Below are 25727 nucleotides of genomic sequence, written 5' to 3'. Positions count from 1 at the left end.
GCAGTTTTCCTTCATTGCATTTTTCACAGTTTGTAATTATCCTACTTGTTTATTCATTTGTTCTTCCTGTCCCTGTTTGGACAGTAAAGCTCAAGAGGACAGAGACTATTCAGCCTTGTTCCCCACTGTGCTTGTAGCATAATGCTGGCTCACAGTAAATATTCAGTGTTTGTAGCAGGAGTGGCTGGATAGCTACACCTCCACCACCTGGCCCTTAATGACTAGTCCTTGAACTGAACTAACTGCCCCCCGCAGCTATCCCAGTGCTGAAAGACTGGAGGCAGTTGGAGAGCAGCTTGCTCACCTCACTGCCGGGATAATGCTGGGAGTGGCCTGGGGTGGCATCAGGAAAATTTATGGAAGACTTTGAAAAAAGAAAATGGATTACTAGGTATCCTGTCTAGCACCCAATCAAGTTATGAGACTTTCATTGTCTTTGAGCTATTTTATACAACTTTTTAAGTTGTATAAAACTGATAGCAATACAAATGAGTCACGTCAATAGGGACACAAATGCATTTTGTCTAGTGGAGGTGCAATTGATTACTGCCCTGTGGGTATTGATCAGTTTTGCATCCATTTGTAAATTCATATTAACTTTCCTGATTGCCTATATATGTGTGTTCTCTAAATTCTCCTTTGAACTGGGGGGGTAACATCTTGCTGCTTGCCTCATGAATTAGCTAAGTAAAAATCTCTGATGTGCAGTAATTTTATATGTGTACAAGAGTCATGATTTTAGCCTTTTAAAAAAATTATCTTTTTAAATTGGATTTTATCAAAATCAAGAACTTTTGTGCATCAAAAAATACTCTCAAGAAAGTGAAAAGACAACTTATAGGATGGAGAAAATATCTGCAAATTGTTTATCTGAAAAGAGATGAATATCTGGAATCTATAAAGAATTAAAACTCAACAAAAAAAACACAAAAAACCCAATTCAAAACTAAGCAAAGGACTTAAATAGACAGTTCTCCAAAGAAGGTATTAAATGGTGAATAAGCACATGAAAAGATGCTCAATATCATTAGTCATTAGGGAAATCAAATCAAAACTACAATGAGATACCACTTCATACCGATTAGGATGGCTATAAAAAGAGAAAAGAAAAAAGGGGGGGGGGAAATAACGTGTTGGTGAGGATGTGGAGAAGGTAGGAATATTAAATGGTAGCTGTTGTGGCAAACAGATTGGTGGTTTCTCAAAGATTAAGCAGAGAACTCCCATATGACCCAATAATTCTACTCCTAGGATATATCAAAAGAATTGAAAGCAGGGGACTCGAACAGATATTTGTATACCAGTGTTCATAGCATTATTACTCACAGTAGCCAAAAGGTAAAAATGACCCATGTCTGTCAACAGATGAATGGATAAACAAAATGTGATATAGATAGATAGATAGCTAGCTATGATGAATATTATTAAGCCATTAAAAAGATATAAACTGGGGGCACATAAGCATGTAGATGGTCCTCTGAGCCATGGGAATGGCTGACAGAGTAGGGAGAGAAGAACACCCAGCCCCAACCCTGCAGAACATCAGAGCCTATGAAGGCATAGGCTGAAGATGAGGAAAAACTTGAGTGTGGTATCATGGAAGACAAGACAGACTAGAGACCTTACTCCTGACGTCTAGCGTCTCACTGCCCAGTGACTTGGGGTCACTTCAGTGGCTGCTTAATTCTTGTGCTGTGAGAGGGCATCATTCACCAGCTAATAATTCTGTTCATAAACAATATTTTATTTTTATTTATTTATTTATTTTTGCGGTACGCAGGCCTCTCACTGTTGTGGCCTCTCCTGTTGCGGAGCACAGGCTCCAGATGCACAGGCTCAGCGGCCATGGCTCACGGGCCCAGCCGCTCTGCGGCATGTGGGATCTTCCCGGACCGGGACACGAACCCGTGTCCCCTGCATCGGCAGGCGGACTCTCAACCACTGCGCCACCAGGGAAGCCCCATAAATAGTATTTTAAACAGCACACTTTATTGTCAGAAATTGTGCAAAATATTTAATATAGGATGCATAAGGACATGATCAAACAAAAAACAAATCTTGACTTAGCTGGGAGAGACGTTTTTCAAAAAAATTTTGCAAGGGGGCCTAGAGGGACTATTGTGATAAGGAAGGAGGGAGGACAATTGCAACAGGGAGGACCTGCAGGGGTCTCCAGGGTCATGCAAATACAGGGTTTTTTTGTTTGCTTTTTGGTCTTATTTTAATAGAGAGGCACACAGGGCTGGAAAGAACCAAATGTGGGAAATTTGAATGAAAGTGTGGCACGATCAGACTGTAGATCAGAGAATATTTTATGCTGAGCCCAGTCTGTTCTCTGTATGCTGGCTCAGGCTGATAATGGGCCAATGTTCAGGGGCTTGGAGGGAGGAAAGCAGCTCAACCAAAGTTTGGTTAACAAGCATTTCGATCCAGTTGATCAGTGGGGATGAGCAGTTCAGTTCATCATTTATAAGGCAAAGAATGGGAATTTGTGGGGGTCTATGTGTAGCTTTGTCATAGGTTAAACAGGGGGCATCTGAGGCTTATTTAAGTCATATGGAAAAGAGTGGTTCTTTGCAATAAGCTCTCTTCCAGATCACAAAATCTGGGAAATTCCTTTAATTGGCCCTGTTTTCCAGGAGCAAAGGGCTCAGGCAAAATTCAGCATTGTCACTGTGTGCTGGGATGTGAGTTCCATGCCCCCAGTCGGGGTGACACCCTGGGCCTCTCAGTTGGCATAGATATTCCTCTCCAGGGACTTACAGATTACCCCTTGCTGTAAGCCCCCTTTCCCGAGTGTTTATTTAAGTCTTTTGATTCCTTCCTTGAATGAGTGTCCATGCCTGACTTACCAGGAGTCTGTTTTATTCTCAAGAATGCATCCCAAACAGGCTCAGAACCTCTGCTGCAAACCACCACCGCCGAAGTGCAGTCCTGAGGTCGAAGGATTACCCCTTGGAAATCTGCATCCCATGGGCTGAATTCAGCTCACAGAAGCGCTTTGGCCCAAAGGGTGTTTTGCTTTGATTTTTAAACTTGAATTGGATGCCAATATTAAAAATCAGAATATTGAATCTAAAAATCCAGATTGCCACCTTCTCTAGAAAAATGGATTGCATTTCTATTGTATGCCTCCTATACTATTGAACAAAATTCCTGACAATAAAGTATGCCATTGAGAAAGTTCCATTTATGGATCCCGGTATTACTTTGGGTGCTGTTGCTTTTATATGGCCCTCCATCTCCTGTTTACCACTGTTCCTCAGAGCCTATTCAGTCATTTAGCTTATCCCTCTGTGTTTAAGTGTTTCCATTTCCAACTATCAGTTATCACCTTCAGTATCAGAACAGCTAGTCAAAGAGGTTTTAGTTTCAGAGAATATGTTAATTCAGGGATCATTGAGGAAAATTGCTTACTATTTACATCTGGTTGCCTGACCACATAATAATATGTATCCTTAAATACACAACAGACCTACTTCACTGGACGTTTCACTTGACTATACAACACACTCTCTACACAGTTAATTCGTGTTCACAAACTGTGAAGTCGTGTGATATGTATTCTTATGAAACCTTGTACATATGTAATTAAATTTGACTTTCTCCTGGTAATCTGTCTCATGTCAATTTAATTCTTAGACCAGCCAGAAGAACTTAGAAAGATAGAGGTTTTCTTTCCTCCTCTATAGCCTCAATGGGGGGAATTATGTCTTTTCCATGATTATAGGCCCAGCCAGCCCTTGAAGAAGGATCCAGAGTTACAGCAGCCAACATCTTTCATTATTATAATGTCTCCCTACTTTGCAGTTTCCTGAATGAGGCCTGAAATCTTGATACCCACAGATATTATATGACAAAAAATAAGTGCATCAGTTTTCCGGTGACATTTAGTATTCCTGGTCTCTGCTTCTCATCTCATTGACCCGGTAAGTGTCTCCCTATCTCTCAATCACAAGGCTCCTTCTCCACCACTGCCTCAGAGAGGCGTTTTATAGACATCCTGTCTCTGATCTCGCCTCCTGGGAGCAGGCCTAGAAATGACAGTCAGTTCATTTGGCTAACTGGTATATTGCTGTCTCTCTACTTTGCTTCTCAACGTCCATCCAACCACAGTGTTCGTGCTCTGGCTGCCTCTTCCAGGCACTTACACAAGCGAGTGACCAACCGCTGACCAGATCGCAAAAGATAACAATTAGATTGTGTCTCTGTTCATGGGCTGAGCTGTACTACAGAGGTTGTGGAGCTGCCTTCTGCCAGATCCTGGCTTATAAATGTACAGGAAGTACAGCTGACCGTGCCAAGTGTTCAAAGCCTGGGCAATGTCAGTCCTTTGGGTGCTGACTAGGGTCTTTCTCAGCACTTACAGAGCCCCCGTCTGCCTCCATCTTGGTGCCTACAGGAAATTTGTCTTTGGCTATGCAAGCATTTATGTGGCATGAATTCTGAGACCCCAGGAAATCCCACCTATCTACTCCCTAACTTATTGTGCCATGCCTGAAATCGCTTTAATCACCAACACTTCCATTGATCAATTAGAGTCAAAGTTATAAAAACTCTAGGAACCGTTAAATTTTGTAAATGTAAATTCTTTATTGAAGCACAGCATACATACATAAAAGTACACAAATCATAGGTAGAAATGAACCACTCATGTAGTGAATGCCAGGGTCAAGAAACATTTCCCCAGAAGCCCCGTCCCGCCACGGCCTCGTGCCCCCTTCCAGTCACCTCCTCTATACCCATCAGGGAAATCATTATCCTGACTTGTCACAGATAGATTACTTTTCCTTTTATCTTTTATATGAATAGGATTGTGTCATATGTATTCTTTTGCATATACAATGCTTCTTTTGTTCAGCCTTACATTGATGAGATTCATCTGTGCTAATGCATGTAGTTGTAGTTTGTCTGTTTTTATTGCTGTATAGTATTCCATTGTGTGAATAAGTCATAATTTATTTAACTATTCTAATGCTGCTGAACATTTGGGTTGCTTCCAGTTTTTGACTTATAAATAGTGCTAGTGCTTTCTAATTCAGGTCTTTTGATGAATATATGTTCACTTTTCTGTTGAAGGTATTCTGAGGAGTGGAATATATGAGACATAGAATATACCCACATTCAGCATTAGCAGATACTGCTGAACACCTTTTTCAAGGTGATTGTACCAATTTACACTCCCATCAGCAGTATATAATAGTTATAGTCATACGACATCTCCATCAGCACTAAGTCTGTCTTTTCCAGTTAGCCATTCTCGTAGGTGTGTAATGGTGTGCATTGTGTTCTTAATTTTCATTTCTCTGATAACTGGTGAAGACAAGCCCTTTGTTTTATGTGCATTGGCTATTTGGACATCTTTTTTGTGAACTGCCTATTCAAGTCTTTAGTGAATTTTTCTATTGGGTTTCTGCCTTTTACTTATTTTTAAAGTTCTTCATATAATCTGACAATTTGATAAATGTGTCTACTGTAATATTTTCTCCCACTCTGTGACTTAAATTTTTTTCTTTTTTTTTGGCCACGATGCATGGCATGTGGGATCTTAGTTCCCTGACCAGGCATCGAACCCGTGTCCCCTGCAGTGGAAGCATGGAGTCCTAACCACTGGACCACCAGGGAATTCCCCTTAACTTTTCATTTTTAAATAAAGTCTTTTAAATGAACCAAAGTTGGTAATTTATTTTTGTCCTTTATGGTTAGCCTTTTGTGTGTCCTATCTGAGAGAATTTCTCCTGCCTTAATGAAGAGATCATGGAATATCATGAAGAGGTTTTCCTGTGTTTTCTTTGAAGGTGACTAATATGTATGGTGTGAATCAAGTTAGCAATTGAGGTTTTTTGTTTTTTTTTTAACCGTAATATTAAATTGGCTCAGAACTATTTATTGAGAAGTCCATACTTAAACCTATGCCATTAATCATAGGATTATATAAGTGTGGATCTGTTTCTAGGCCATACTCCAGAAGAAGTTAATTTTTAAACTAAATCACAAGAATTCCCTCAAGAAATGCTACTTTCCTCAAGTAGCATTTATTATATTCTTATTATGAACTATGCATCATTCTAGGCATTTTAGCTGCATTGTTTCGTTTTAAACCTCATAACCCACTATGAGATAGTTATTACTATTATCTCCATTTTATAGTTGAGGAAATAAAAACTTACTCAATGAAAAACTTGCCCATGATCTCCTAGCTAGTAAGTGACAGAGACCTAACTTGATTGTGGGTCAGGCTGATTTTGAAGTGGAGTTCTTTATTATGCTGTTTCCCAGAGCAGCATTTTTTTTCTGGGGGTGGGGGGAAGGGTGGCAGGGAATAAGGGTGTGTGTGTGAGAGGAGGATGATGGCGTGGAGTGGGGACCAACTTCCCTCACCCCCACCACATACCTATCGTAGTATTTTGTTGCTTTATTTGAGTTATATAACATTGGTGTCCATGTAAATTTTCATATTCATTAAAATAGAACATTTTATAGATTGGGAACCATAGGTTCATGCCATTTACCAGGCACTTCATATATGATAGAATATTTTATTGTTTTTTTTTCCTATATATTCGTTCTTTCTTACTAGTCAGACTTTGAGAGTAAGGAGTGACTTTTACATATTTGTAACCCTGATGATTATGACAGTTCTCTGTCCAGAGCAGGCCCCTAATAAATATTTGCAGTTTTTATAGTTGTTGAGCTGTAATTGCTAACTTGATATTTCCTGATCAGGTAGGTTGTCTATCCTGTATTAATTGTTTTTAGTTCTGATCATGTGATCTATCCCTAACATATATTTTCTATTTTCTCTCTTTCAATAACTGCTGCCTCAAAGGGAGAAATGCAAATCTTTGGCTGAATGATCTGGTAGCAACAGATCTGAAATTCTTAAAATGTTAGAACCAGAAGCTATTTCTCACACAGTTGGTGAGTTAAAAAGAGAGAGAGAAAGAAAGAATTTGGGGCTTCCCGGTGGCACAGTGGTTAAGAATCTGCCTGCTAATGCCAGGGGACACGGGTTCGAGCCCTTGCCCGGGAAGATCCCACATGCCGCGGAGCAATGAAGCCCGTGCGCCACAACTACTGAGCCTGTGCTCTTGAGCCCGCGAACCACAACTACTGAGCCCGTGTGCCACAACTACTGAAGCCCACGTGCCTAGAGCCTGTGCTCCGCAACAAGAGAAGCCACTGCAATGAGAAGTCCGTGCACCGCAAGGAAGAGTAGCCCCCGCTAGCCTCAACTGGAGAAAGCCCGCACGCAGCAAACGAAGACTCAATGCAGCCAAAAATAAAAACAAATATGTAAATTTAAAAAGAAAGAATTTGACAGAGAGAGAGCCACAAAGAGAAAACAGGGTCTTGTAGAGAATCAAGTATTCCCAGTTTCTAGACCCTCACCAGGCCTGTGGCTCTGAGTTCTGTGCTTCTATTTCTTACGTGCAAAATGGGGCTAATAACACTGCATGCAGCACAGGCTTGTTGTAAGAGGAAAATGAAGCAACAGACAAAATATGTTAAGAATGGTAGAAAATGCTATTAAAGGTCACATATTGGTAGAAAGGAAATGAATACCAGGTACAAGTGTGTTTGGTTTTATCAATAATAAATAAAAGAACAGAATAGATATTTTAGATATTTACTAAAAAAGGAACTGCTTGACAAAATAATTCAATATAGTATAATGTTAAATCGTGAGGCTTCCTACTGCTTTAAATATTTTAATAAACGTTTTTACTGAAGTTTAATCTGATTGCATTTTGAAATAATTGAATTTACAATAATTTAACTTACAGATTTTTAAAGATCATATTTACTGCATTGGGTAAAGCAGGTTGTATCTGTAATTTACTGTCAGGGATAGAAGGAGGGCTTGAACTGGTAGATATTTTTATCTACTGTTTGGTGCAAAAGATGTAAAATGAGTGTTACGTGCTAAGGTTTTCACTAAAATGAGCCCACTGTGAAAGTCAGTGGCGTGCCAGTTCAATTCAACAAATACTTAATTAGCGCTTTTGATTTCCAGGGAACCGTGTTGGGTACCGAGGAGGAAGCAAAGATGAATAGCATCAGCCGGAGGGAGACACGACACGAACCCAGTAACTAGGCTGTAAAGCAGAATGGGGCATCATAATTTAGAAAAGGTAAAACACAGGGAGAACCCGGCAGAGCTTAAAATAATTTAACTTTTCCTGCCTGCATTTTTTTCTTTCCTTCTTTCTTTTTCTTTTCTTTCTTTCTTTTTTTTTTTTTTTAGTAACTATTGTGGATCTCTTTTCACCTGTGCCAAGTCACTTGTCTGCAGAGGATTCGCGACCCTGTGAAATCGCTCCTATTCCCTCTTCAGCCTCTCCTCGCATCTTCGATGAGCTCCTCTGCCACCAGCACTGCATTTGGAATGGCATCTACTGTGTGGGTGGTGAAGCGATGGAAAGCTATTTCTGTTCTAATTATGAGAACTGTTTTATTGGGAGGAGTGGGGCAGAGGGAGGAGAGGCAGATCGGAGACTGAGACGCTCAGCAAGGTTGCTCCGAGGAGGCGTTTCTAAGGTTACTAGAAAGAGGACGGCAAGTGATATCCAGGCAGGGTTTTTTCTAAAACGAAATAAAATTTCAAACGAGGGGCGTGGGCTTAGTATGAGCTGTGCCACACGAGATTAAATGTTGGGCTTCCCAGAGGGTAATGGAAGAAGGCCCAGGAAAAAACCGAGCGCGGCGACTTTGGTAAAGCTGGGAGCCTCCACCTTCCCTTCCGGCCCTGTTCTCCCGCGGCCTTCGTTTCCCGGGGCTGTTTTGGCTGTAACACAAAGTCGGCGCGCCCGGGAACGGTGTCATTTAAGTGAGACGCGCGGCCGAGCCGGACCGGAAGCAGCGCAGAGCTGGGACCCGTAGGGAGAGGCGGGGAGCGGGCGGCGGCGGCCGTTGTGGCTCTGGCAGTGGCGGCGACTGTGGTTAGGCTACGCAGCCGGGGCGACGGGTCTGGTGCCGCAGCAGCTCGCTCAGGCCGTGGGTTGTCGCTGCAGACGCGGGCAGAGGAGGGAACAACGACTCAGCGGGAGCACTTGGCAGAGGAGGGGAAGGGGTGTGTGAGAAGGGCCTTGAGTGCTTGGGGTCGGGGAGAAAGATCTCGAAACTTGTTTCTCATATGCTACTAGTTGATTTTTGTTTTTTTTTTTTGATGGCAGATTCAGAAGACACCCCGCGTCTCCCTTCTCGAATTTCTCTTGGTTCCTGTCAGTTGATTCGTAGCCTGAAGTGAGTGAGAACTTTTTAATGCAACTACTGAATTCAGATGGGTATGGGATGGACGAGAAAAAAACGAGACGGGGGGCACAAGGGTAGGAGGTGGTGTCCCAGGGTGTAGGAACATCATGACGGTAATAGTAGTTAAAATTGGGAGGGTTGTACTGTACCAGACGTTGTTCTAAAACCCTTTATACGCGGTAACTCATTTAATGCCCAGTTCTGTGAGACCGGTACTTTCATTCATTAGCCTCCCTTTATGGAGGGGGAAACAGGCTCCTAGAGGTTAAGGAGCATGCCCAAAGAAAGACATGAAACGTGCAGAGCCAGCGTTTGCATTCTGTCAGGCTGACCCCAGAACTTATCTCTAAGCTCCCCACAGTGGTTGTCCCCCGTCAGAATGTGAAGAAAGTGAGGACATAAGACAAGGTGTGAGAGGCTGGTATGGTTTGAACAGATGTGATAAAACAGCGGAAGCAAGGAGTTGACATGATAAAAAGGTGTGCGATTCAGGTGTGACTTAGTGAGAGTAGAGTTGAAAGTGGCCTAAACCTTCGCCTCAACCTTGGCTGGGGCCCGCCTCTCTCGAATTCTGTGGGGCAGGGAAGAGAGATATGCACCCATACACGTAAGTTTGAAAATGGAATTATGAAGATCACAGACTCATAGGATTTAAAGATTGTTTGATGTAGCCACCTTATTTAGCAGATATAGTCAAATAATCCATCCATCCGCCATTAATGTATATCCCAAATTCTATGTAATGCTGAAACCAGGAGCTGCTTTCTAACACAACTGAGTGACAATTGAGATCTTTCAGTATTTCTAAGAATTTTGATTTAAAAATGAATAGAAACAAGATAAAGTTATCTAGAACAAAGGACAAGGTGGTTTACCTTGAAGAAACTGTTTCAAAGAAAAAGGAAATCTTGAAAGAAGATAGGAAAATTTTTTTATTTTTTTTATTTATTTTATTTTTTTATTTTTTTTTTTAAGGAAAATTTTTATCAGTTGATCGTACTGTTCACAAATCCATTAAGTCTAATGGAATACAGTAATCAAAATGTTAGCCTATTCCAGAGAGTCAGTTTGTAGTAGTTGAGATCATGGGCTTAAGAATCAAGTAGATCTGCTTAGCTACATATTTGCTCTGTATAATTGATTTACTTAACTTTGTCCTTGATTTCTTTATCTCTAAAATGAAGGTAGTAGTTCCTAACTTGCAGAATTAGAAGCAGTGTTTGTAAAGAACCTAGCATAATGTCTGGAACAAAGTTGATAAATACCAGCAACCATTATTACTCTGAATCAAATAAAAGTAAAGCATTGCTGAACCTTGTATGCAGTGACATGGCAGCTTCTAGACCTGGTTTTACATGGAAAGGTCAAAGAGTAATCTCCCTTGTTGGTAATTAAAGTGAAAAACATTGATTCATTTTCTGAAGGGTAAGTTTGTTACTTCAAAGTGATTGAAAGTTTTAGATGGCTAGATAACCCCTGATATGCCCAGCACAATCCTTTAAAACTATTGTGGCTTTTAAAGATAACTTATTTTTGAACTATTCTGTTTCCTGAACTGTGGGCAATTTATACTTCTGACTATACTCCTTTACAGATGCATGGTCATGGAGGCTATGACTCTGATTTTAGTGATGATGAACACTGTGGAGAATCTAGCAAAAGGAAAAAAAAGTAAGTAATTTTTTATTGATCTCTGCTTCCGATCCTTTCTAAATTGAGATGAGGTATAAATAATATTTAAAGTTTTGGCATTGTGTTTACATGTGAAGACAGCGATGCTCTACTGAATGAATTTTTGTTTATTAAACTATAATGATTGACTCAAAAATTTGAGAACAGTTATGTAAAAGATAAGAAAGTAATGTTTATGCTGTGAAGGGATTTATGGAAAGGGACGCATAAGGAAAAAAAGGAAATCAGTTAAAGTTCTTAGATTTCTCTGTTGCATCTATTTTTCATTCAACTGTCAAGGACTCTACTTGCAACTGTCATAGCTAAGAAGGGGCTTGGTTGGTTGTCCCTTTGCTAGTACTTGACTGCAAAATGAGGATACTGTGGAGGATGAGATTGTGATGCCGCACAATTCTTAGGATTTTGTGAATGAGCAGACTAAGTGGCCAGAGGAAGGAGTTCATGGAAGTCTTTATTTAATGGAAGAGGTAAGAACTCTTAGCAGATAAAGCCTGAACCTTACAAAGGAGGCCAGATTTTGGTGGAGTAGCTGTGTTTAGGGAGGGGCATTGTTTTCAGCCTTCAGTGCTTAGAAACTTGATTTTATCCATTAACTTAGGAGTGGTTGACTGATTCATATTAACCAAACTTATAAAAATTGGTTTATTATTTGACACTGAAAACAATATATAAGCATACCAATTGGGGTTGAACATTTTTGTTGGGTACTCAGTCTTCATGGATAACCAAAAGAATAGAAATAATTATATAATGAATTACATTTTTATGTAATAAAATGAAATTAAAATGCTTTACATTTTCAAGGTTTTTCATTCAAAAATATTACTTTGTAAGAATAGAATTTGAGCCAATCTAGTTGGATAGTCTTGTGTGCTCTAGGATTATATCTATTTAAGTAACTAGGGCTGATCACCTAAAGTCTATATCATCTATAATCAGCCCTTCTTCTTCCGTTATCAGTTACTGAAAGCTTTGTTATCTCTACTTTGCAAACAAGGAAATTGTGGCACAAAAAGATTAAGTAATTTAAGATAAAGATAATGAATGACAGAGCCAAAATTTGAACCAAGGACCCCAGGTGGTGTGACACCAGAACCCATGCATTTGTTAGTCTCGTCTTCTCCATTTTATAGGTATTAAATAAAGCCAAGATATTAATTAAGCTGTTAAAGGAGATGTAAAATATCTCATTGAAGATCAGTGAGTCTTTAAGAGTTGAATTCTTTAAAACGTGTTCCAATTATGAGAATAATAAAGAAATAGGAAACACTGAGAAAAATGAACTCTTCTAATAATTTTTCTTCTTAACAAACCAGGACAGTTGAAGATGATTTACTGCTCAAAAAGCCATTTCAGAAAGAAAAACATGGAAAGGTGGTCCATAAGCAAGTTGCAGCAGAATTGCTGGATAGGTATGGTACTTCAATGTACATTACTTTTTTTTGGTTCGAGATGTTGGTGATTTGATTATATTAATTAAATATAGACATTTGAATTTGCTTGAAATAAAATTTTTCTTAACAGGGAAGAAGCAAGAAATAGAAGGTTTCATCTCATAGCTATGGATGCTGTATCCTTTTATATTTCTAGATTTTGTGACTAATACAACTTCTTAAATCTATTTTATTTCATAAAATCTTGTGAAGTCAGATAGACATAAATTTTATATTTAAAGATAAGTGTTTATTCATATGGAATTTTGCCATATATACTTCTGAGTACAATTCTCTTTTACTAATATACAAGAAAGATTTAGAGGCAAAAAATAATAAAAAACATATTACTAATCTTCTGTAAATAGGTTTACAAAGTCCATGTACTTGCAGATATTTTTTCCAATCCATTTTTGTCAAGCTGTCAATATTTCTCATTTTTATACTATTATCTTCAGTCTCATTTTAACTCTTACTCTTTTCCTACCTGGTTCTTGGCTATTTAATGTCTTTGTAAAACTGTGTTTAATAATAGGTCTGTTTGATCATTAGAGAAATGCAAATCAAAACCACAATGAGGTATCACCTCGCACTGGTCAGAATGGCCATCATCAAAAAATCTACAGACAATAAATGCTGGAGAGAGTGTGGAGAAAAGGGAACCCTCTTGCACTGTTGGTGGGAATGTAAATTAATACAGCCACCATGGAGGTTCCTTAAAAAACTAAAAATAGAATTACCATATGACCCAGCAATCCCACTACTGGGCATATGCCCTGAGAAAACCATAGTTCAAAAAGTCATGTACCACAATGTTCATTGCAGCACTATTTACAATAGCCAGGACATGGAAGCAACCTAAGTGTCCATTGACAGATGAATGGATAAAGAAGATGTGTCCCATATATACAATGGAATATTACTCAGCCATAAAAAGAAATGAAATTGAGTTATTTGTAGTGAGGTGGATGGACCTAGAGTCTGTCATCCAGAGTGAAGTAAGAAAGAGAAAAATACTGTATGCTAACACATATATATGGAATCTAAAAAAAAAAGGTTCTGATGAATGTAGGGGCAGGACAGGAATAAAGACACAGACTAGAGAATGGACTTGAGGACACGAGGAGGGGGAAGGGTAAGCTGGAACGAAGTGAGAGAGTGTCATGGACAAATATACACTACCAAGTGTAAAATAGGTAGCTAGTGGGAAGCAGCCTCAGTCCAGGGAGGTCAGCTCGGGGCTTTGTGACCACCTAGAGGAGTGGGTTAGGGAGGGCGGGAGGGAGATGCAAGAGGGAAGAAATATGGGGATATATGTATACATATAGCTTATTCACTTTGTTATACAGGAGAAACTAACACAGCATTGTAAAGCAATTATATTCCAATAAAGATGTTAGAAAAAATAAAAATGAAAAAAAAATAATAGGTCTGTTTGTGGACTGTCTCAGGCCTACTGTGGCTTCAGCTTTCAGGCATGAATTGGGGCTGTCTTTAAGTTATACCTTGTTTCCCTGTGATAGCCATCTCTCAGCTTAACTTTTTGGTAAGACTGTGGCTTATTACACAAGCCGCTACCACTGGCCATCCATATTACTGTTGGGAATATTGGAGAGTGAAAGTATTTTTGGGTATTTATTACTGCAGTCAGGATAGGGAGAAGGAGACGATGTCAATTAGATATACCCACTATCCTGTAGTCACCACTTTCACTTTATTGTTCCTGATCCTTTTCTTTAAGTTATAGAAGTTCTCTTGTCACCAATTTATTTATTCCTCTTATCTCCTAACCCAATAGCTTAGCTTTCCCATGGATCTCATCTGCCACTGCTCCTTTAGTATTTCAACATCTGCTCCTCCTTCTATCACACCACTCAGTTGGGGGTGTTGGGGCATCTAGTTACAGCCTGGTGAGGGTGAAAGTCTAGATCCCCTTTTCTTGCATGGCTGGAGGTGGGGCCATAGATTTTCTGGAGTGTTTGGCTGGAATAGAGTAGTTACTGCCTAAAAGTTATCTTTCCTGTTAGGCTGCCTCTCTCCTGATTATTTTGTTACAGGGAACAGACTTTTGTTGGCACTTCTTTTGTCTGTGCTTGTTGGTATTTCCAGCTATCCAGCTTCTTCACCTCCAAGTCTGGCATTTATTAAGCAAAAAGAAAACGTGGGGAACTCAGCACCATGTCATACCATGGGTCCTGAGGTCCGTAGCTGATCTGCCTTCTTCTCTCTACCTTTCAGAGTCTTCTTATGTTTGTTTTATATATAATTTCCAAGGTTTTTAGTTCTCAGTGGGAGGAATAGGGAGAAGTGCAGTTGACCCTTGAACAACACAGGGTTTGAACTGTGAGGGTCCACTTATACAAGGATTTTTATTTTACTATATTACTTGTGTAAATATGGGTATTTATTTTACTGTAGTACTAATGATCTGCAGTTGGTTGAATCTACAGATGCAGAGGGCTGATTATACATTATGTGCAGGTTTTGGACAATGAGGAGGGTGGGTGTTCTATCCACCCTGTTCAGGGATCAACTGTACATCTTTGCTGCATCTTCCAGGAAGCAAAGTCCCACCTATCACCTGCTTTTGTAAATAAAAGTTTTATTGGAACACAGCTGTGCTCATTCATTTAGGTGTTATCTGTGCCTACTTCCATGCTAAAGTGGCAGAGGCGAGTAGTTTTAACAGACCGTATGGCCTGCATATTTACTATTTACAGGAAAAGTTTGCTGACTTGAGCTCTTGAAAGATTTAAGTGACTTGCCAGTGTCACATGACCAGTTTGTGGTAGACCAAGAGCTAGAATCCAGATCTCTGGGTATCTGGCTTTTCTCTTTTTTCTTTTCTGAAATGTTAATTGCTTTCTTGCTCGTTTCAGAATTATGTTTTGATTCACTATTCTGCTCAAACACATTGTGATCAATTAAATAACTGTTTGTCTTTAATATAATAGGCTGTAGTCACAGAAAATATTATGTCAGTTCTGTTATGTGTGTGTTCCGCTCTAGAGAGAGTACCATGGAGCTTTTTAAAACAAGTAAAATGCTCATGTGTCTCATTGTATTGCACTGAAAACATGACTGTAGCTTCATGTGATCTCTTATATTTACTTCTTTTTGAAAGCCTCATGTTAGGATTTAATATAATAAAAGTTGCATCTTCTATTTTGGAGGCTTTATTGTTATTGAAATAGCTAAATTATATTTTATAATGAAGAAAAATTCTACTCCTCACCTTTAACTTTGGAAACTATAATTTGTTATAGTTATAGAAAACTATAATTTATAGTTATAGGAATAACTATAATATATAGTTATAGGAAACTATAATTTGAAACTATAAAATGAGTGGTGGTGTGAGGCTGTATATAGGAAGCTGTCCTTCTCTCCAGAGAGTTATTGCTTGAAAATGTTCAAAACAATATAGAGTATTCAGTAGGAAATGAAAGCCCCTCTACTGTACTGTGTTCACTCTTAACAGTTTAATATTTACCCTTTTAGATCTTTTTTAAATTTATAAGCATGTATAGTATATATTTGTATATTTTTAAAAAACTAAATAGACTCATACTATGTTTTTTTTCCCTACTCACTAATATGTCATTGACACCCAACTACTGAACAAATAAACTCCTTAATTTTTTGCATTTCAGTATCAAAGGCATACAAAGTTTGTAAATGACTATATTTTATACTATGGTGGCAAAAAAGAAGACTTCAGGCGATTGGGGTAAGTGTCATAAAGTTTATTTTACATAATGGGAGGTAGGTATGGGTATCTTTGAAGACTCACAGCTACTATATCTTCTGATTCTGTCATGTTCTCCTGCTTTCCATTCCAGTTTTGTTGTTATAAGGTGGAGAGGCCATTCGAAGCTTCTAGCTAAGCAACTCATCATGAACCCCATTTCTCTGGCAACAGGCCTCAGGCAGCCTGCTGATTCTGGCAATAACAGGATTGTGTGAGGAATACTCACGTGCCTGATTATGCAGTGATTTTTTTTTTCCCCCCACAAGGATCTTTGAAATAATGAACTCTTTAGACCTCAGGTTTGGGATTGCTTTTTAAAAGATAGGACAAACAAGAGACCTCACTCTAATATTTCCCACCCATGAAATTCCTTCTTATATCTGAAGCTCTTCTGTCAGAGCCTCTTGGTTTTGTGTGGGTTTTTTTCTCTTTACTTAACGATTTTCCGAGTTGATAGTGCCCTAAAAAACTTCATACCAGCTCATCAGCCCCAAACTTAACTCTCCTCTGAATTTAGCCTGTATTTCTCAACAATCCCTTCTTCTGTCCCCAATCTGTTACCATCTTGAAAAATCATCTCCTTCAGTTCTCTTCCTTACTCAGTCTTCCTAGGAAGATGTAGTAAAATGAGGTGTGAAAAAATTTTTTATATATTTTTAAAATTAGATCACAATAGGATGGTGTTACTTATTTTAGATTCTGAAACTTATTTTCATTCATCTTCCTTATCCATTTAGTGTTCATTCAGATTTCTCATCCTAGTTTTGGTAATTTAGCACCCTTTATATAATTGAACCAGCTCTAGAGATGGGTGGATTCCTTATCCATTTGTTTCTGTAGCAGCACTCTTTATAACTGCCTTTTGAAAATACTGAAATACTTTTTATAAATATACATACATACGTACATATAAAACTATCTTTGTGTATCTTATTTTTACTCAGGTGCTCAAAAATCTCACACACTGTTTAACTTAAGTTTGACTAATTTTGTTGTCATATTGAATTTAAAATTGTTTTATTTCAGGGAAAATGACAAGGTAGACATGGATATTATACGAGAAAATCACAGATTCCTATGGAATGAGGAGGATGAAATGGACATGAATTGGTAATTGTACCCGTGTGAGACATAATGCATCAAATGCTATAGTCCTATCTCTCCTGCTCCCTGAGTGTTTTCTTGTTTTGTCACCTGTCCAAAGCATTTGGCCCCTGCATGGAGCAGTTCTGAATCGAGAACATAAAACCGTGCCTCAGATTATTGAATCTGGTTTGATTCTTTTGGTAATTTTTTACAATTTTAACTGACTTCTTATTGCTTGACTTTGTCTTTAAAAAATAATTTATAAAATTTTTACAGTATGATTTGTTGTCTAGTAGTACGCTTCTTTTTAAATTTTAAAAATATTTTGGGAAAACGTAAAACCTGAAAATGGTTTTAAAAATTCAAACATTACAGAGGGTAAAAAGTGAAGAGTCAGTCTCCTTCTCATCTTTGACTATTAGTCTTCCAGCTTCCCTCCCTAGAGACCCACTATTAATAGTTAATATTCAGATATTCTATGCACATGTAAGTAATGACCTCTTTTAAAACATTAATGTTTATATCATATGCGTTATTTATTTGACATTGCCTCCAAGTAGCAAACAATGGTTGAATTTCTAAATATGTAAGATTTATATATTTTTAATGAATCTAGGGAGAAGAGACTTGCAAAGAAATACTATGATAAATTATTCAAGGAATACTGCGTAGCAGATCTCACCAGATACAAAGAAAATAAGGTATGCCTTCCAGATACTTATAGAAGAAGGTTCTTATTCACGTATAGTATTACTTTTTAATATACTATTGTGCCCTGTATTATTCTTTTAAGAATAATTCAATTCTAAGTTGTCCTCCATCTATGAAGTATCAGTTGGACCATTTAAACTCGATAGCTGTGGAATTTACAAAGGGCCCTGAAGTCAAGGGTGACTCTTTGTGAGCTGAGACATGAAAAGTCTAAAATGAAACACAGGTGGCTACTGAATCTTGTTTTATCCTGACTCTAATCCAGAGCCTCTAGTGATTATGATTTGACACTTTGAATGATGTCTTCTTTCACAAATGATGTTTGAAATTGATAGGCTTTTTTTTTCAAATGGATTACCATATGAAGAGGCAGATGCACATCTTCTGTTATGTAAATGTCTATTCTAGTAAAAATAGCTCTTATCAGTGCCAATTAGTAATGGCAAATTTCCCTTCCCGCTTTACATCTTACTTTAATTTTTTTTAAATTAATTTTATTTATTTTTGTCTGCATTGGGTCTTCGTTGCTGCATGCAGGCTTTCTCTAGTTGTGGCGAGCGGGGGCTACTCTTCGTTGCAGTGCACAGGCCTCTCATTGTGGTGGCTTCTCTTGTTGCAGAGCATGGGCTCTAGGCGCACGGGCTTCAGTAGTTGCAGCACGCAGGCTCAGTAGTTGCGGCACATGGGCCCTAGAGCACATGGGCTTCAGTAGTTACAGTGTGTGGCCTCAGTAGTTGTGGTGCGCAAGCTCTAGGGCGCGCGGGCTTCAGTAGTTGTGGCATGTGGGCTCAGTAGTTGTGGCGCACAGGCTGTAGAGTGCAGGCTCAGTAGTTGTGGCGCACGGGCTTAGTTGCTCTGCAGCATGTGGCATCTTCCTGGACTAGGGATCGAACCCATGTCCCCTGCATTGGCAGGCGGATTCTTAACCACTGTGCCACCAGGGAAGTCCTATTTTAGTTAATGTTAAAGTGATTTTTTAAAAAATAGAAGTAGAGTTGATTTACAATATTGTGTGTTTCAGGTGTATAGCAAAGTGATTTGGTTATATATATTTTCTCCTTTTTTTTGATGCTTTTCCATCATAGGTTATTACAAGATATTAAATATAGTTCCCTGTGCTATCCAGTAAATCCTTGTTGTTTATATTATATATGGTAGTGTGTATTTGTAATCTCATACTCATAATTTATCCCTCCCTCCCATATTCCCCTTTGGTAACCATACATTTGTTTTCTGTGTCTGTGAGTCTGTTTCTGTTTTATAAATAAGTTCATTTGTACTATTTTTAGATACCCACCTATAAGTGATATCATATACTTGTCTTTCTCTGTTTTACTTAGTATGATCTTTTCTGGGTCCATCGATGTTGCTGCAAATGGCATTATTTCATTCTTTTTTATGGCTAAATAATAGTCCATTGTATATATATACCACATCTTTTTTATCCATTCATCTGTCAATGGACACTTAGGTTGCTTCCATGTCTTGGCTATTGTAAATAGTGCTGCTATGAACGTTGGGGTGTGTGTATCTTTTTGAATTAGAGTTTTCGTCTTTTCCAGATACATGCCCAGGGGTGGGATTGCTGGATCATATAGTAACTTTATTTTTAGTTTTTTGAGGAACCTCCATACTCCATACTGTTTTTCCACAGTGACTGCACCAATTTATATTCCCAGCAACAGTGTAGGAGGGTTCCCTTTTCTCCACAACCTCTCCAGCATTTATTATTTGTATACTTTTTGATAATAGCCATTCTGACTGGTGTGAGGTGATACCTCATTGTAGTTTTGATTTGCAGTTCTCTAACAATTAGCAGTGTTGAGCATCTTTTCATATGCTTGTTGGCCATCCGGATGTCTACTTTAGAGAAATGTCTATTTAGGTCTTCTGCCCATTTTTTGATTGAGTTTTTTGGGGTTTTTTATATTGAGCTGTGTGAGCTGTTTGTATATTTTGGAAATTAAGCCCTTGTTGGTCTCATCATTTGCAAATATTTTCTCCCATTCCATAGGTTGTCTTTTCATTTTGTTTATGGTTTCCTTTGCTCTGCAAAAGCTTTTAAGTTTAATTAGGTCCCATTTGTTTATTTTTGCTTTTATTTCTTTTGCCTTGTGAGACTGACCTAAGAAAATATTGCTACGATTTATGTCAGAGAATGTTTTGCCTATGTTCTCTTCAAGGAGTTTTATGGTGTCATGTCTTATATTAAAGACTTTAAGCCATTTTTAGTTTATTTTTGTGTGTGGTGTTAGAGTGTGTTCTAACTTCATTGATTTACATGTGGCTGTCCAGCTTTCCCAATACCACTTGTTAAAGAGACTGTCTTTTCTCCATTGTATATTTTTGCCTCCTTTGTCGAAGATTAATTGACCATAGTGTGTGGGTTTATCTCTGGGCGCTCTATTCTATTCCATTGACCTGTATGTCTGTTTTGTGCCAGAACCATGCAGTTTTGATTGCTGTGGCTTTATAGTATTGTCTGAAGTCTGGAAGGGTTATGCCTCCAGCTTTGTTCTTTTTCCTCAGCATTACTTTAGCAATTCTGGGTCTTTTGTGATTGCATATAAATTTAAGGATTATTTATTCTAGTTCTGTGAAAAATGTCATGGGTTATTTGATATGGATCACATTAATCTGTAGATTGCTTTGGGTGGTATGGCCATTTTAACTATATTAAGTCTTCCAGTGCAAGAGCATGGTCTATCCTCCAATTTCATTGAATCATCTTCTGTTTCATTTATCAGTGTTTTATAGTTCTCAGCATATAAGTCTTTCACCTCCTTGATTAGGTTTATTCCTAGATATTTTTCTTTTTTTTTGGATGCGATTTTAAATGGGAATTTATTTTACTTTCTCTTTCTGATATTTCATTGTTAGTATGAAGAAATACAGCAGATTTCTGTATATTAATGTTGTATTCTGCTACCTTGCTGAATTCATATATCAGTTTTAGTAGTTTTTGTGCAGAATCTTTAGGGTTTTCTATATAGGGTATCATGTCATCTGCACATAATGACAATTTTACCTTTTCCCTTCCATTTTGGATACCTTTTATTTTTTTCATCTGACTGTTGTGGCTAGGACTTCCAGTACTATGTTGAGTAGAAGTGGTGAGAGTGGACATCCTTGTCTTGTTCCAGATTTTAGCAGGAAGGCTTTCAGCTTTTCACCATTTAGTATTATGTTGGCTATGTGTTTGTCACAAATGGCTTTCATTATGTTGAGATATGTTCCCTCTATACCCACTTTGGTGAGAGATTTTAATCATGAATGGATATTGAATTGTACCAAATGCTTTTTATCTATTGAGATGATCATGTGGTTTTTGTCTTTTGTTGATGTGATATATCAGATTGATTGATTTGCATATGTTGAACTATTCGTGTGACCCTGGAATGAACCCAACTTAATTATGGTGTATGATCCTTTTTATGGGTTGTTGGATTCGGTTTGCTAATATTTGTTGAGGATTTTTGCATCTATATTCATCAAAGATATTGACCTGTAATTTTCTTTTTTGTTAGTGTCTTTGTCTGGTTTTGGTGTCAGGGTGATGGTGGCTTCATAGGATGGCTTTGGGAGTGTTCCCTCCTCTTCAATCTTTTGGGAGAGTTTGAGAAGGATCAGTCTGAGTTCTTCTCACTATGTTTGGTGCAATTCCTCAATGAAGCCATCCAGTCCTGGACTTCTGTTTGCAGAGAATTTTTTAAATTACAGATTCTATTTCACTTCTAGTGATAGATCTGTTCAAATCATCTGTTTCTTCTTGATTCCGTTTTTACAGGCTATTTCTAGAAACTTGTCCATTTCTCCTAGGTAGTCCATTTTGTTGGCATATAACTGTTCATAATATCTTATGATTTTTTGTATTTCTGTAGTGTCAGTTATTATTTCTCCCTTTCATTTCTTATTTTATTTATTTGGGTCCTCTCTCTTTTCTTCTTGGTGAGCCTGGCCACAAGTTTGTTGATTTTGTTTATCTGTTCAAAAAACCAGCTCTTGCTATTATTGATTTTTCTGTTGTTTTTTAATCTTTATTTTATTTATTTCTTCTCTGATCTTTATTATTTCCTTCATTCTGATGACTTCAGGTTTTATTTGCTCTTCTTTTTCTAGTTCTTTTAGGTGGTAGGTTAGGTTTTTTATTTGTGAGTTTTCTTGTTTTTTGAGGAAGGCCTGTATCGCTATGAACTTCCCTCTAAGTACTGCTTTTGCTGCATCCCATAGATTTTGTATGGTTGTGCTTTCATTGTTGTTGTCCCGAGATATTTTTTATTTCCTCTTTGATTTCATTGTTGACCCATTGGTTTTTAGTAGCATGTTGTTTAGTCTCCATGTAATAGTTTTTTTCCTCGTTTCTCTTTGATTTCTAGTTTCATGTGGTTGTGGTCAGAAAAGATGCTTGAAATAATTTCTATCCTCTTAAATTTGTTGAGCCTTGTTTTGTGTCCTAGTATGTGGTCTGTCCTAAAGAATGTTCCATGTGTGCTTGAAAAGTATGTGTTTTCTGCTTTATTTGGATGTAGTATCCTGTAGATTTCAATTAAGTCTAACTGTTTTGTTGTGTCATTTGGGATCTCTGTTGCCTTATTGCTGTTCTGTCTGGAAGATCTGTCCATTGATGTGAGTGAGGTGTTAAAAGTCTCCTACTATTATTGTATTCCCATCAGTTTCTCCCTTTATGTCTGTTAGTATTTGTTTCATGTATCTAGGTGCTCCTGTACTGTGTGTGTATATGTTAACCAGTGTGATATCCTCTTCTTGTATTGATCCTTTTATCATTATATAGTGTCCTTCTTCGTCTTTCTTTATGGCCTTTGTTTTAAAGTCTGGTATGAGTATTGCTACCCTCGCTTTCTTGTCATTTCCATTTGCATGAAATATCTTTCTCCATCTCCTCACTTTCAATCTATATGTGTCTTTAGCCCTAAAGTGGGTCTCCTGTAGGCAGCATATTATAGGTTCTTGTTTTATTATCCAATCTGCCACTCTGTGTCCTTTGATTGATGTTTTTAGTCCATTGACACTTAAAGTAATTATTGATAAGTGTATTTATTGCCATTTTAAACCTTGTTTTCCTGTTGATTTTGTATTCTTTGTTCCTTTCTTTTTGTTTTTCCTTTTGTGCTTTGATGGTTTTCTTTTGTATTATGCTTGAGTTCCTTTCATTTTGGTTTTTGTGAATCTGTTGTATGTTTTTGATTTGTGGTTACCCTGATTTTCAAGTATGTTAACCCATAACTCTATCTACTTGCTTTAGACTGGTGGTCATAACAGCTCAAACACTTTCTAAAAGATCTACATTTTCTTACTCCCCTCCTCCACATTTTGTAGTTTCGATGTCCTGTTTCTCATCTTCATGTTTATCTTTTTGCTGTTCATTGTAATTATAATCGCTTTCACAGAATTTTTTGATTGTTTCTTTAATCTATGTACTGCCTAATTTAAGTAGTCTTCAATCTTTTTATATATTTACTTTTTCTATTGTGATTTTCCATTTCTTATAGATTCCTGTTTCTTTTCTATTTAGAGAACACCTTTCAGTATTTCTTATAGAGTAGGTTTAGTGTTGCTGTATTCTTTTATTTTTTTCTTTGAGAAATTCTTTCTCTCTCCTTCCATGCTTAATGATAATCTTGCTGAGTAGGGTATCATAGGTTGCAGGTTTTTCCCTTTCAGGACTTTAAATGTATCTTGCCACTCCCTTCTGGCATGCACAGTTTCTGTAGAGAAATCAACTGATACCCTTATGGCGGTTCCCTTGTAACTGACTCTTTGTTTTTATCTTGCTGCCTTTAGAATGCTCTCTAACTTTTGCCATTTTCATTATGATATCTTGGAGTAGGTCTGTTTGGGACCCTCTGTGCTTCCTGTATCTGGGTATCTGTTTCCTTCTTTAGGTTTGGGAAGTTTTCAGCCATAATTCCTTTGAATAAATTTTTGATTCCCTTTCCTCTTTCTTCTTCTGGGATTCCTTTTATGCATAGATTGGCATGCTTTATATTATCCCATAATCTCATATGTTGCTTTCATTTTTTTCTTTCATTTGTCTTTCTGTCTGCTGTTCTGATTGGGTGATTTCCATTATTCTGTCTTCCAGATCACTTATTCATTCTTCTACCTTATTTAGTTTGCTATTTATTTCCTTTAGCTTGGTTTTCATCTTGGCAGTTGGGTTGTCTAATTTTGATTGGCTCCTCTTTATAGTTTCTAGCTCCTTGTTATGGTGATCTGCATGTCTATCAATAGTCTTTCTTAATTCCTTCAGCATTTTTATTACCTCCTTTTTGAGCTTGGGGTTGGGTAGACTGGAGAAGTCTGTTTCATTGTTCTTTCAGGGGATTTCTCTTGTTCTTTTAATTGGAAATAGTTCCTTTGTTTTTTCATTTTACTTATATTTCTTTGACTCTATGAATTTAGGAGAAACAGTTATCTACTGTGGCTGTTCTTATGTCAGAGCGACCCTGTGTAGACTGTGGGAATCCAGTATTCTTGGTGCAAGGGTTGTTTTTGGTAGGATTCTTGCCATATCTTTTCTCAGGGTGTGTTGGCCCTTGTCCCCTTGATGGCAGTGTGTTTGGTGGTGGTGTGATCAGAGCCTGCACTGGATGTTGAGTAGGGCCTCCTCTTTGCTCTGTGGTTGTCACAGCCCTGTCAGGGGCAGGGTCTGCTCTCCAGTTGTAGGAGTAGAAGCCCCTACCCAGGTCAGGTTCTAAGCTGCAGTGTGAGGTAGGTGGGACTGGAGCACTCTCTCTGGGAAAGGAGCTGCTGTGTATTCTTCCCCAGGAGCTGTCTACTGGAACGTGCAACTGTGATGCTGCCTGCCACCTGGTGCATGCGCCCACAAAGATCAGTGTTGTTGGCCCTGCCTTCAGTGGCTGGTTCCTCTGTGGGAGCACTGGTAATGGGCTTGGAGGTCCCTTAGGCACGTATGCATGCTTACAAAGCCACTGATGTAAAACCTCCTGAAGGTGTGCGCACTGTGGGAGCTCCAGTCACTGGCTCAGACTTCAGCCCTGCCTCCGCGTGCGCGCACCCACAGAGTTTGCAAAACCCGCGGTGGCCGTAGCTATGCCCCATTGCAAGCATGCTGATAATGAGCCTGCTGTGGCAGAACCACTCTCTGTCCTGTGCACACCCCCAGTTTTGGCCCAAGCCACACTCCTGGCCCTTCAGGCTGTCTCCACGCAGCCAAGCCAAGTCCTCTTCCCAGGTCTGTCCACTGAAGCCCAAGTTTCACTACCCAGTTGCTGCGCACTTCAGGCACGTGTCTCTGGCTAGGAAGTGCAGCGACATGGCGGGTACCGTCTATACTGGTCTTCCTTTACCCTGCAGGGCTGCAGACCAGCTCCCATGCTCTTCTCCCGAGCCTCTGAAGCTCCCTATCTGTCCCAGCAGACCTCCCAGCTGGTGAAGGAGGTTCCCAGGGTGAGGGGACCTTTCCTTTTTCACAGCTCCCTACCAGGGGCGTAGGTCTCATCCCAATTCCTCTTCTTCTCCCTGTTCCCTTTGTCTTCCCCAGTTATGTGGGGATCTTTCTTTCAGCTCTGGTTGTATAGGATCTTCAAGCTTTCAGTAGGTATTCTCTGAGAATTGTTCTACGAGTAGATGTATTTTTGTTGTATTTGTGGGAGGAGGTGAGCTCCATGTCTCTCTGCCATTTTGATCGCCTCCTCTAGGATGATTTTTATTCCTATCTCATTTTTCACATTTTTAGCTACTGATAGATAAATTGACCCAGAAACAAATGATCTCAGTTTGAAATGGGAGGGGAAGGAATGTTGCATAAATCTGTA

The 25727-nt window shown here is 38.6% G+C and overlaps 1 protein-coding gene across 2 annotated transcripts in view; it reads left to right on the top strand.

The window, feature by feature from the left end:
• The first annotated feature begins 8836 nt into the window (after positions 1-8836).
• LOC309834875 (protein FRA10AC1) overlaps positions 8837-25727 on the top strand; it is a 39997-nt gene continuing 23106 nt past the window's right edge. Inside the window, exons 1-8 of one of the 2 annotated variants that reach the window (XM_082674055.1) lie at positions 8837-9073; positions 9177-9246; positions 10850-10926; positions 12264-12359; positions 12472-12517; positions 16034-16110; positions 17158-17241; positions 17834-17918. In XM_082674055.1, coding sequence (XP_082530181.1) covers positions 10850-10926; positions 12264-12359; positions 12472-12517; positions 16034-16110; positions 17158-17241; positions 17834-17918 — 465 coding nt within the window. In that variant the 5' untranslated portion in view covers positions 8837-9073; positions 9177-9246. The remainder of the gene's footprint in view (positions 9074-9176; positions 9247-10849; positions 10927-12263; positions 12360-12471; positions 12518-16033; positions 16111-17157; positions 17242-17833; positions 17919-25727) is intronic. The other variant, XM_082674056.1, reaches the window with a different exon arrangement.

The sequence above is a fragment of the Grampus griseus genome (assembly GCF_964374135.1).
Source record: "Grampus griseus genome assembly, chromosome: 16".
In the NCBI taxonomy this organism is placed as follows: Eukaryota; Metazoa; Chordata; class Mammalia; order Artiodactyla; family Delphinidae; genus Grampus; species Grampus griseus.
This window is presented reverse-complemented; position numbering and strand designations above follow the sequence as displayed.